Genomic DNA, 12,908 nt, shown 5'->3' with positions numbered 1-12,908 from the left:
CAAGCAACACAGTAAAAATTGCTGGTGAACGCAGCAGGCCAGGCCTGACGAAGGGTTTCGGCCCGAAACATTGACTGTACCTCTTCCTATAGATGCTGCCTGGCCTGCTGCGTTCACCAGCAATAAAATTTTATGTGTGTAACTTTACAGCTTCTTCATTTTCATCCTGTGAGATTAGTCACTATATGATTTACAATATTTCAATGCAGAATCTAAATATCCCACCAGGTCTCTGCTTGGTGATGTTGGACTAAAGTACTAAATCTCACCAACCCTATCTGCAGTATACAGAATATTACACTTCAAACACAAGCTTTCACAGGTGTACATTCTGTTGCCCAGTTTAACAGCCTGGGTCTGTTTAATGTAGTTCAGACAGAGTAATCATTAATCATTCATCAGGAAAAGACAGAGAAGTTTGCCATTGTTACATTGACAGGGAATCACTTGCTACACCTTGTGTTAATGTGAAGATAGGAAGTTTGTACAATCTAATTTTGTTCCACATAGTAGGTTCCAATTATCTGCAAACTAAAGAATGTTTCAGACTTTTGACTGGCAGGTGCTTATACAATGCTCAGCCAATGATTTGTGTTTTAAGTAGTTATTCGCATGACATATTCAAAGAGGCCAATCAACCTTCCTTTGCGAAAAAATAACTATGTTAGCAATGCAAAGAAGTGGTGCCTGGCTTTAATCAAAAACTCTTCTTTTTGAGTAACTACATTTTAGAAGATGAAATAATTATATTCTTGACAGAAGTGACACTAATTGAGTCATTCAGAATGTCACCTTGGAAGTTAAAGATATAATGAAGGATAGTCACAACAGCACATGAATAATTTTTTAAAAGGCAGAAGAATATATTTTATTCTGAATTTGAAATCCATTTTCAGATGACTATTCAGGAAAGTCAACATTTCACTGAATTCAACACAGAATTTAATTGGAGCTTCTGCTGCTGCAGCTTTGTAAATGATCAAATTATGTCTCCTGATTAGTTCAGGATATCAATCAAGAGTTCAATTTGCTTCATGCAGTAAGTAAAAAAAAGTGTGCTCAATAAATCAATCTTCAGTCAATTCAATGCGATACCACTCCATCTAATATCAATAAACAGATAATAGCACTGGCTACAGGCCGTGGGGCCAGAATGGCATCTGATCTGGAGTTCAATTGGCAGTTCTGAAAATTTGCAGTGCAGAAGACCTGTACTTTAAAACTATCTGCACATTTAGACAAACTGTTCCAATATGATTACAATACTGACATCCATTCAACTATGTGGAAAACTGCAGACATATATTCTGTTCACAAAACAAGACAAGTTCAATTAGATTATCTTTAACCTCTCTCAATCATACATGAAATGGAATGTGCCATCAACAGAGCTATCAAGCTACACTTGACCAGAAATAACCTGCTCGCTGGTGTCCAGTTCAGATTTTGCAAAAAACACTCAGCTCTGGATCTCATACAGACCTTGGGCTAAAAATGAATGAACAAGCAAAACTCTATAGAGTTGAAATAAGAGCAACTACCCTTGACATCAAAACAGCATTTGACCAAGAGTAGCATCAGGAAACACCAGTAAAAGCTCAAGTCAATGAGCATATAAGAAGAAAACAATCCAATAGCTGGGAGTCATACTTTGCACAATTAAAAGTGGTTGTGGCTTTTGGAGGTCAGTCGTCCTAGTCCCAAGGATTTCCTCCAGTAGTGTCCCAGGCCCAACCACCTTAAACTGCTTCTTAAATGATTTTCCTTCCATTAATGTTTGTTGATGACTTCACAATAGTCAATTCCATTTGCACTTCTTCTGAAATGAAACAATTTACGCCTGCATGTAGCAAGACATAAACAGTATTTAGGCATTAGTTCATAAGCTACAAGTAACATATGCATGACAGTCTGCCAGGCAGTGACCAAGTCCAACAATGCACATTTAGACAGAGATGTAACAAAGATTTTTACTCCTTGTGTATGTGAAGGATGTAAGAAATAAAGTCAATTCAATTCAATGGAAAGTACAGTCACCTACCCTTAATATTCAACGGCATTTGCTAACCCCAGCCCCCACCGCACCAAAGTCAACATCATAATGAGACCATCAATGACAATAAACTTAAATGGGTCAGCCACCTACATTCCTTGGCTACAAGAACAGGTTTAGCCTGGGTATCCTTTCGATTTCAGATACCCCATAGCCCCCCCAAACCCTCACGTGTAGTATAGTTCAGAGAGCACGATGGTATACTCCCATTCACCTGGAGAAGCTTAATACCACCCAAGACAAAACAGCCCACAGGGCCAACATTCCTTTAACAAACTTAACTACATCATGGTTACAGAGTGAGTATGCAGCACTACGACAGGACAGGCTGCTTCAACAGCACTCCTCCAAACCTGCAACCTCTACCACTGAAGAGGACTAAGACAGCAGATGCAAAGAAACACACTACCTATAGGTTCCCCTTCAAGTTACACACCATTCTGATTTGAAAATATATTTTTACATCATTACCGTTGCTGGATCCACATTCTAGGCACTGTAGAGGTATTGTCTTCAAAAAGATAGAGTAGTTCAAAATGGTAGCATACCAACAACTACATTTTCATGGACAACTGGGGATGTACAATAAATGCTTCCCTTACTAGTAACACCTGTATCCCTCAAAAATATATACACATTGATTGAAAAGAAGACTTTTCATTTTTTAAAAATGATGAGCAAGTACAGAAATTATCTAAATGTGGAAACAAACCAAAGTGTGAAACTGCCTGCCAGCAAGCAGGCTCAAACGCCTCACTGGGTAGAAGTTAGCTCCATATTTTATTTATTTTCTGTTTTTATTCAGTTTATAATTAGAGCACAGAATAAGTTTAGGGCCAAGAAAAGTAAACTTCTTTAAAATAAGAAATGATAACAAGTAATAAATCTGTTCTACAATGCCACATAAGCTCATTCACCTCTTCTATTACAGCTAATACACCTTCTTTATGGAAGAAAGTCACAGATTTATTCAATATAACAAGAATACTTTCATAAGCCTTCACTATTGAATTCTCGCACAGAATGTTTCTTTTCTTAACATAGTTTATTTCTTGGGCTATCCTGAACTTTCATTTTTCACAATTTATGTCTAGCATCACTTTTCAAGATGATCTTCACCTTGTAATGTTTTCTTTATTCACTGTTACCTTTCTAATTTCTTTCCACCCTTATTTAGTTCATGCTTTAGACAAAGGAGATGCTTTATTTCTATGTAATAAGCTCCCACTAGACTCTCAGTACAGCATCAGACGATATTACTCATACAAGTCTTGTGTCACTACTTTTATCTATCAAGCAATACTAAAAGTTTAAAGCAGATAATGTTACTGCTTCGATGATAATTAACCCAAAGAATAACTGTTCATGCAAGACCATACTAAAGGTCATTGAACAGCACATGGAGAAGTTTCAACATTGTAATATGAACCTTCACTCTGTTTCGAAGATTTTCCCCAAATACGAAGTTCATCTGCTCCTCAAGCTGCTCAGGCTGCTCCTTGCTATCCTCCTCCTTTTTCTTGTCATCTACTTCACAGCTGGTCTCTGATGGGACTGCTAATTTTGTATTGTCCTGGAAATGTGGAGAGACCATTTTTAAGTAAATTTTTCAAAGGGTACCATACCAAACAGAAAGGATGATCACTTCAAAACTCTTACCATTAGTATGACTGAAAACATTTAACAAACACATAAATCGGAACTTAATAGAAAAAGGAATGTTACAATCTTCTTTATTTGGTCAACCTCAACACACAAACAGTTGCATACCAAAGTTTAAGATATGGTTCCACCGATGGCTCAGTTGCCAAACTAGTGCCCAGTGCAGAACTGAGCCATAAAGCAAAGGTGATCACAGGTTCGATCCCTGGTCTATCCTGAGTTAGCTGCATCAGGTTCTCCAATTGGTCTTAGTGCCCCTAGGCTAGGGAGGAGAGAAAAAAATAAATCAGCCACAGTTCCCACTCCTGATCATTATCCAGTGACTTGCTAGAAAGTGCATTTGTGGTCATCGGACAAGGACAGGATTGGCTTGGCTGTGGTTCCTCCCACTATTAATGCTATAATTTCTAATTATGGATACTCCTGCTCTACACTTGGTCTTTCAAAACTGCTTCTCACTCACACTCCAGCTCAAGAAGGGTAGTGACCTGTTTAAATATCTGCAATTCGATGGCTTAGAAATTCTCCAACCAATTCTCAAGCAACAATGCCAACCCCACAGTCAGAAATAAGCAAAAGGCTATTAGACATGGTAAACCTGCAGGATAAAAGCAATTTCAGAACTAGTTACCTCAGCAACAGTTAGGAGAACATACAAAATCTTGCAATGCAAAGAAGAAGGACAACTGTAAAGATGAAGGTTGCTTCTGCTTGAGCTACTATTAATATTCTCATTATAACAGTGCCCTGTTTGTATACCTTCATTCTTCAATTTCTCATCTCTTATTTTTCATGTTCTCTCTGTACACTCTAAAATTTTTCAGCAACATTATTTTTACCTCTTTGCCCATTGTAAGATTATTTCATAAGATAATATCATACTCATTTGTGAAGACAATCACTTTGCTTCAGCACTGCTTAACAATGTTGTTAATGACTTTGGTTCAGGTACTGTCCTCATTAACTGCCCCTCAAAAACCCACTTTTCATGGCAAATCAATTTTTAATTGTCTTTCCTTTCTCAGCCTTTTAATTTTTTTAATCATTTCCTAGCTTTGACCTATCCTCTTCTATTATAATTTTTAAAACATATTTATGGTACTGTTACAAAAACCATAGAGATAATGGGTCTAATGCAGGCAAATGGGATAGACATCACAGTCGGTATGGATGAGGTGGGCAGAAGGGGCCCAATTCTGTATTACACATTTCTATGATAACATTGTATTCCTACCACTTGGGTTCTACCCTACCCAAATCAGAACCTCTTTTGGTGAAGGACAAATAAATACCTCTGAAAAAGTTACTGCATTTATTCTCTGTCCTGGACAATATTCAAAAGAAATTAAAAGAAAATCTAACATCTATTTAGAGTCTTTCACATTTCTCAAACATCCACAAAAGTAACCAGTATTGGATCACTCTTATTCCTCATTAAATGCTGCTATCAATATATCATCCATTAACTCTGGAGAGTATCTACATGCATAAATGATTAAAATTGGTTCCAGTTCACCAGCCTGATTTGTAATGCCATGTCCAACCAGTTCACAATAAATGAATCAGATTTCCAAAACACCAAAATAATAAGAAAATCAAAGGCAATGTTTTAGGTTCCCAAAAAATTAACATTACATAAGGTACCAACATTAATACAGACAAATGGTCCCAAAATGGACCTTTTTTTAAAAAATGAAACAAACTTTGAGCTGAAGTCAAAAAATGGATTTAGCTTCCTAAAACTTGATTGAAAAATCCTAAAGAAGGAAAGAGAATGAATGAATGCATGAAATAAGTATACCGAAGGAATGGAGAATTGTAAATGGATGCTTCTTGACTGAAAGGTTGAAGATTGTTTAATAGAAAGGGAATTTAGTTCTGAAAGTTCTAAATTTGTTGTATTGAAACTGGAAGATCATGTAATTACAAAAAAGTAGGGCTGATAGAGGTAGGATTTATTCCAGGATGGGATACGGCAAAAGAATTTTATAAAGGTGTGGGGATTTGGATGAGCATTAAAAACTTGATTAAGAGAGGACAGTATGATGAAGATGGAACTGAAACCCTAATAGGCAAAGATAAGAACTGAGTTGACAGCCTCCTCTAATGGAGAGAAAATAGCAATGAAAAACTCCCACTGTTAATATCACCTTTGTGAGTATCGTAGTTCTGCCTTAAAGAGCAGGTGAGGATCGGAATGGAATCAATAACAAGGAAAATGAATACCTTTCTTTGAATTCTTTGAATATCTAACATGACGAAGAAAAGGTCAAGAAAATGTATTTGCAAGTTACCAAAGTATAATCCATCCAAATAGACCTTTAATGTTCCTATCGGTTTCTTAAATTTAAATAATCACCCTTAAAAGATATTGGCAGGTCAGCTTTTTTGAACTACGCTCCTAAACTGTGGATTTCAGTACCTAAAACTATAAGGGATGCAAATTCAGTCAGCACTTTTAAAACACCAGCTCGAAACCTATTGATTTAACCTTGCTTTAAACTAAGACATTTCTGTCTTTTATGTTATTTTTTTATTTTATTTTTATGTTCACACTTTATCCCATTGTAAAGCATTTTGACACATCATCTGTATGAAAAGTGCTCTAAGCTATTATTATTATTTCTAGGTTTTGTTTAAATTGTATAAACACACAAGCATTCAACAGGGCATTTATCCTTTAATGCATAGCCATCAGTCTCTGAACACATGCAAAATTGACTAACTGCATTGAAATACAGCAGACTGCTTTTGCCTTCTGAAGAAAATGTGTAAACATAGCCATCACAGACCAAATCAGATGATCACTCTTAGTTTGTTTGACTCAGATGTGTATTTGTTTCTGGTATTATACCAAGGAACTTGCAGCAGCTTGACTATTTCATGACCATTGAAAGGTAGCTGACACAGTACCAAATGCTCACTGTAGGACAGCATTCCTCAGCATCGGTTGTCCTACAGTGAGCATTTTTAGACCATAAGATATAAGAGTAGAATTAGGCCATTTGGCCCATCAAGTCTGCTCTGCATTTCATCATGGCTGATCCATTTTTCCCCTCAGCCCCAATCTCTTGCCTTCTTCCCATGCCCTGACCAATCTAGAATCTATCAACCTCTGTCTTAAATATACATAAAGACTTGGCCTCCACAGCTGCCTGTGGCAACGAATTCCACAGACTTACCACTCTGGCTAAAGAAATTCCTCCTCATCTCCGTTCTAAAAGCACTGTCCTCTATTCTGAGGCTGTCCTTTGGTCTTAGACACTCCCACCATAGGAAACATCCTCTCCACATCCACTCCATCAAGGGCTTGCACAATTCGCTAGGTTTCAACTAGGTCACCCCTCATTCTTCTGAATTCTAGTGAATACAGGCTCAAAGCCGTCAAGCGCTCTTCATATGACAATATACATTGGGCATCAAGTCAGCACACTAAATATTTCAGATTAGATACACAAGACTACTCCATTGAGGTCACCTTAGTATTGTTGTATTTGTTCTCCAGACAGTTCAAATTGTTCTTCCTTAAAACACTGCCCCTCTTTGTCCCCTTGACATCAGTCTGTACCAAGTTTAGTTGCGTGCAAAGACCATGATGCAGTACTGTAGTTGTCTGTTAAAATGAAGTACTGAAGTATGGAATTGTATAGATTTAAAAAAAAATAGTTTGCCAGTCACTGATTCATTAGGTAGTTTGTTCAATTACTTGTTCAGGGTTTCTTTTAATGCATGTACAGATCTCTCTGGTGTCTCACTGGGTGGCATAGCTGGAAGAAATGCTGTCTCACAGTTACAGCCACCTGGTTCAGTCTTGACCTCTGGTGCTACAAGAGACTGCAAGTTCTATAATAGGGAGCAACATGCAAACTGTTGGAGGAACTCAGCACGGCAGTACCTGTGGAGGCAAATGGATGGTCAGCATTTTGGGTCTGATACGGGATCTTGACCCAAAACGTTACCCGTCCCATTGCCTCCACTGCTGCTGCCTGTCCCTTTGAGTTCCTGCAGCACATCTGTCCCTGGGTGTTCTCTGTGTATAATTTGCACATTCTCCTATGACCGCATGGATGTTCTAGTTTCCTTTCATATCCCAAAGACATGCAGGTTGATAGGTTAATTGGTTACTGTAAGGGGCTAATAATGTAGAATAATGTAGGAATAATGTAAAGGGGTGCTTGATAGTCACCACAAAGTTGGTGTGCTGAAGGGCCTGTTGCCACTCTATACAGGTTTCCCCCGCCATCCGAAGGTACAGCATTCCTATGAAAAGATTCGCAAGCCAGAATGTCGTAAAGCGAAGAAGCAATTACCATTTATTTATATGGGAAAATTTTGTGAGCGTTCACAGACCCAAAAATAACCTACCAAATCATGCCAAATAACACATAAAACCTAAAATAACAGTAACATACAGTAACAGCAGGAATGGCATGATAAATACAGAGCCTATATAAAGTAGAAATACTTTTCCACAATCATTGCCTGAACTGTTCTCTCTAGTGAAAATCTCACGCAAGCACTCTCGGCAAAAACACGGCGCAAGCGCTCTCCAGTAACCTTTAAGCTATGAAGCTGCCAAATCTTACCAAATAACACGTAAAAATACACAGCCGATATAAAGTAGAACTAATGTATGTACAGTGTAGTATCACTTACAGGAATCGGGAAGACAGCGCAGAGCACCTAAACAATTAGCATGTTTATTTCGGCTTTTTTCTTAAAGATGTGCTGTGTGCCTCCCAGCTACCGCTGCATTCTCCGTGAATCAGTACCTGTCCGCAGCCCGGGGGCTGGGGTGGTGGGACACTGGGGCGTCATCTCATCGCCCATCAGGGAAGGCATGTCATCTTCTCCTATCTCTGCCTGCCTCGATGTCGAAGGTCGAGGTTTGTCGTCTGCTGTGGCTGATGTGGAAGGCTTGCTTGACTGCTGAGCCTCGCGGATTTTTCTATCATACAGTTCTTTGTAAGGACTCAAACCATCTTGCAAATATGCCCTAAACCGTCGTACCCTTTCAAAATTAAAGTCGTACTTTATCATTACTCATTCGGTTTCGATTGTTATCCTTTCCTCTTCCAATTGCATCTGCTCTTCATCTATCAGTTCTTGGTCATGGGATGCCAAAACCTCTTCAACATCATCTTCCTCAACTTCCACAAGCCAAAGTCACTTTGTCCTTACTTCAAAGTTGCTGGTGAACGTCCGGTGCTCCCGATGTGGCCTTCTATATATTGGCGAGACCTGACGCAGACTGGGAGACCACTTTGCTGAACACCTACGCTCTGTCCGCCAGAGAAAGCAGGATCTCCCAGTGACCACACATTTTAATTCCACATCCCATTCCCATTCTGACATGTCTATCCACGGCCTCCTCTACTGTAAAGATGAAGCCACACTCAGGTTGGAGGAACAACACCTTATATTCCGTCTGGGTAGCCTCCAACCTGATGGCATGAACATTGACTTCTCTAACTTCCGCTAATGTCTCACCTCCCCCTCGTACCCCATCTGTTATTTATATACACACATTCTTTCTCTCTCTCTCCTTTTTCTCCCTCTGTCCCTCTGACTATACCCCTTGCCCATCCTCTGGGCTCCCCCCCCGCTTTTCCTTCTCCCTGGGCCTCCTGTCCCATGATCCTCTCATACCCCGTTTGCCAATCACCTGTCCAGCTCTTGGCTCCATCCCTCCTCCTCCTGTCTTCTCCTATCATTTTGGATCTCCCCCTCCCCCTCTTAAGTCTCTCACTAGCTCTTTCTTCAGTTAGCCCTGACGAAGGGTCTCGGCCTGAAACGTCGACTGTACCTCTTCCTAGAAGCGTTCACCAGCAACTTTGATGTGTGTTGCTTGAATTTCCAGCATCTGCAGAATTCCTCGTGTTTGTCCTTACTTCGTTCACCACGAGCAAAACACTTAATTATGTCTAGTTTTACGCTAAGTGTAACAGCCTTACGAGCTCTTTTAAGCTTTTCCGATACTATAGAACTCATCTTGCAAACGGCCGCTCATAGGCATGTGTTAAAGCAATGCCGGCTAGAATGCAGTTCCGAATCCGGGGGAGAGCAGCTGCTCGGGGTGCGCGCTGCCTTTTTTCGCGCACTGATTTTCTTCGTAACAGTGAAAACACCTTCTGTTAGCGAAAACAGGTAACTAATGTAGGTCTTTCGTAACAGTGAGGTTTCGTAAAGCGAACGTTCGAAAAGCGGGGGACACCTGTGTAACTCTAGGATGAGTTATGAATAAAAATCTCAAGGAAATGCGAAGTGACTCCACACATTAATTCAGTCAATATTTCATGCCTAACAAAGATGCATCTCAACTCTTCCAAAGCTTATTGTGCTCTTATACAAACAACCTACATATCTGACTTCAGTCTGTCTTGAGTACAGTACATATTGATGTATATAAGCAAATCGTCACCATCGTTTGCTGTATAAGGCTAAATAATTAAACTCAACATTACAGAAATTCTTCCCATCATGGAAGTTTGGAAACTAGGTAATGTACATCTATTAGGTTCCCATCAATCAGGACAGTGATTCATTTGGTCATGTTGTCTAGTACAATGGTTGCCTGTGGTAAGAAAAGTGTCACTTCGAGTTAGCTGTAAATATTATATCAGCCTTTCTCAACCTTTTTACCGTGGATGAACCCCAGATATAATTTTAAGGTCTCAGGGAAATCCTGCAAAAAATATTATTATATCTACAGCTCCGGTACATTAGTGTGATCAGTAAGTTGTAGATATAACAATCCAATAATAATTGTCAATGCTCTTTTGAGTACAGAATGAATTTTTAGCCAACCTTTCTTTTAAAAAATACAGGTAGTTAAGTTTAACTTACTTTTCTTGATATTAATTTCTTTCTTTCTTTTCATAAATTGTAAAAAGTCAAAAGACAAACATAATATATTTCTGTTAAATAACTGGCTTAAGTCAAAATGGAATTTAATTTTTCTAAAGGTAGGCTTGGTAGATTTAAATAGTGGTTATAAATTAATTTTAATTCATGTCACTTACAACCTAAAAATTTATTGACAATGTTGAATAGTTAAGTTACTAAAATCCATAAGCCAAAGCAATATGAATAAAAATATAGCCTAAGACACAATTTTATACAAGATTTTGTATAAAAGTTGTGCAAAGTTCAAAAAACTATGTTTTTTTTAAAATCATGATCTCTCGTGGAACCCGGTTGAGAAACCCTGTATTATATAGACTCCCTTTATGCAAAGGAGGAGAAATTCATTTCCTTTGCAATGATATTGCACTGCAGCTCCTGCCAGTTGTCCAACGTTACACTTTACAAAGTCCTGCTCTATTTCCCTTCTTTGAACATAACCAGCAATAGGCCCTTTTAGGTCTGTGTAACAAATGACTGCTAAAATACTCGAGTGACTCATATAATCTATGATCACATGATATTATTAACACTTCTGGACTGAGGTTTTAGGAACTGCCATTTGACTGCTAGCTACCATTCCATCTGTAGCATTCCTTAGGACTTGCACTTGATAGGTAATGCAGGACTGTAAGACTTTTTGTGAATTAACAACTTTGACTAGCTTTGTTCTGTTTCTCAGACTACACATGCACAATCCAAAATAGGTTTTTCATTATTACTGTGTGATCACTTACGACTTCTCCTATATTGCTGGGACTGGAGGGTGTGTGTGATGATGAAAGACAGTTTGGGACTGATAGCCTTTCACAGCAGGGAAGACAAACCAATGACCTGCGCAAAAATCTTGATGGCACACAGCATGCAGGGCAGCCCCTGAATTCTTTAAACCCAACTCACAATAAAAAAAGATATAATCGTTAGCTGTACTGGAGCAATGATTTATTTTTTACAACCCAAGAACACTGAGATCTTTTCACAGAAATGTCTTATGCCAGCTTGACACCAACTAGATGGTTGGAAGGAACATGTGGCATTGGATAATGCTTTCTGTATTCCTCACAGACCTGGAGTACACATTAGTATTTAGATAGTAAATGGTTTTAACAACAATGCTATTTAGAAATTATGTTATTTTTCAATTCTTTATTAAAAATTAAAGATTTTGAACAGATTTTCTAGAATGCTTCATTTAATTCAATCTACATTATAGTTTTATTAATAGCAAAACAGTAAATACATGTAAATAAGCAATAGGACTCATTCTTTTTCCTTTAAAGAGTCCATAATTATTGCTAATAATTCATTAATCGATGGCAACCTCTGCTCAAAATTACATCGGCACATGAGATTTTTTTAGAAGATTATTATTGCTCTGCCCATCATAGAGACTTAGTTGAGAGGGGGACAGGAATGGGTGCTCAATGTTCCAGGGTTTCGATATGTTAGGAAAGATGGGAGGGGGTGAAAGAGGGTGGGGTTACACTACTAATCATGGACAATATCACAGCTGCGCTCAGAGAGGACATAATGAAGGGCTTGCCCACTGAGTTTATATGGGTAGAACTCAAAAATAGGAAGGGTGTAATCACACTGATGGGATTGAACCTTGGAGGTTGAGTGAGGTGATGAAGTTAGTCAACAAGAAAAAGAAAAGTATGTAAAGCTTAGGAAGCTAGAATTGAATACAGCCCTTGAGGATTTCAAAAAAGCCAGAAAAGAACTCAAGGAGGGAATTAAGAAAGCCAGGAGAGGCCATGAAAAGTCCTTGGCAGGAGGATTAAAAAGAATTCCAAGGCAATCTATAGGATAACTAGAGAGTGTGTGGGACCACCCAAGGGTAAAGGGGAGAATATTTGCTTGGATATGTGGGCTAGGTCTTTAATGAGTACTTTACATCATGAAGGATGTGGAGGATAGAGAGATCAGTGCAGAGAGTATTAATATGCTAGGGCATTTTGAAGTAAAGGAGAAGGTAGTGTTAGTTCTCTTAAAGAGTATTAAGGTGGATTAAGTCCCCAGGGCCTGATGGGATATACCGCAGGTTACTGAGAGAGGTAAATGAAGAAATTGTTGGGGCCTTGACTAATATATATCCTCTCTAGCCACAGGCAAGGTTCCAGAGGTCTGGCGAGTAAGTAATTGTTCAAGAACATAACCATGGATAATCCTGGAGAATACAGATTGGTGGGTCTCACATCAGTAGTAGGGAAGTTACTGGAGTGGATTCTTAGGGATAGGATTTATGATCATTTGGAAAACCACGGCCCAATTAGGGAGAGCCAGCATG

At 38.8% G+C, this 12,908-nt stretch overlaps 1 protein-coding gene across 5 annotated transcripts in view; it reads right to left on the bottom strand.

Annotated features, from left to right (window-relative positions):
• Positions 1-12,908, bottom strand: part of ranbp3b (RAN binding protein 3b) — a 171,954-nt gene that overhangs the window by 40,259 nt on the left and 118,787 nt on the right. For 4 of the 5 annotated variants that reach the window (XM_072244196.1, XM_072244198.1, XM_072244194.1 and 1 more), the window contains one exon: positions 3,483-3,626. The exons of the other annotated variant lie outside the window; for it this stretch is intronic. In XM_072244196.1, the coding sequence (XP_072100297.1) occupies positions 3,483-3,626 (144 nt within the window). The remainder of the gene's footprint in view (positions 1-3,482; positions 3,627-12,908) is intronic. 5 annotated transcript variants of the gene reach the window in all.

This window comes from Mobula birostris, chromosome 26 (assembly GCF_030028105.1).
Source record: "Mobula birostris isolate sMobBir1 chromosome 26, sMobBir1.hap1, whole genome shotgun sequence".
NCBI lineage: Eukaryota > Metazoa > Chordata > Chondrichthyes > Myliobatiformes > Myliobatidae > Mobula > Mobula birostris.
The sequence above is the reverse complement of the archived record's forward strand: the minus strand, read 5'-3'. Positions and strand labels throughout refer to the sequence as shown.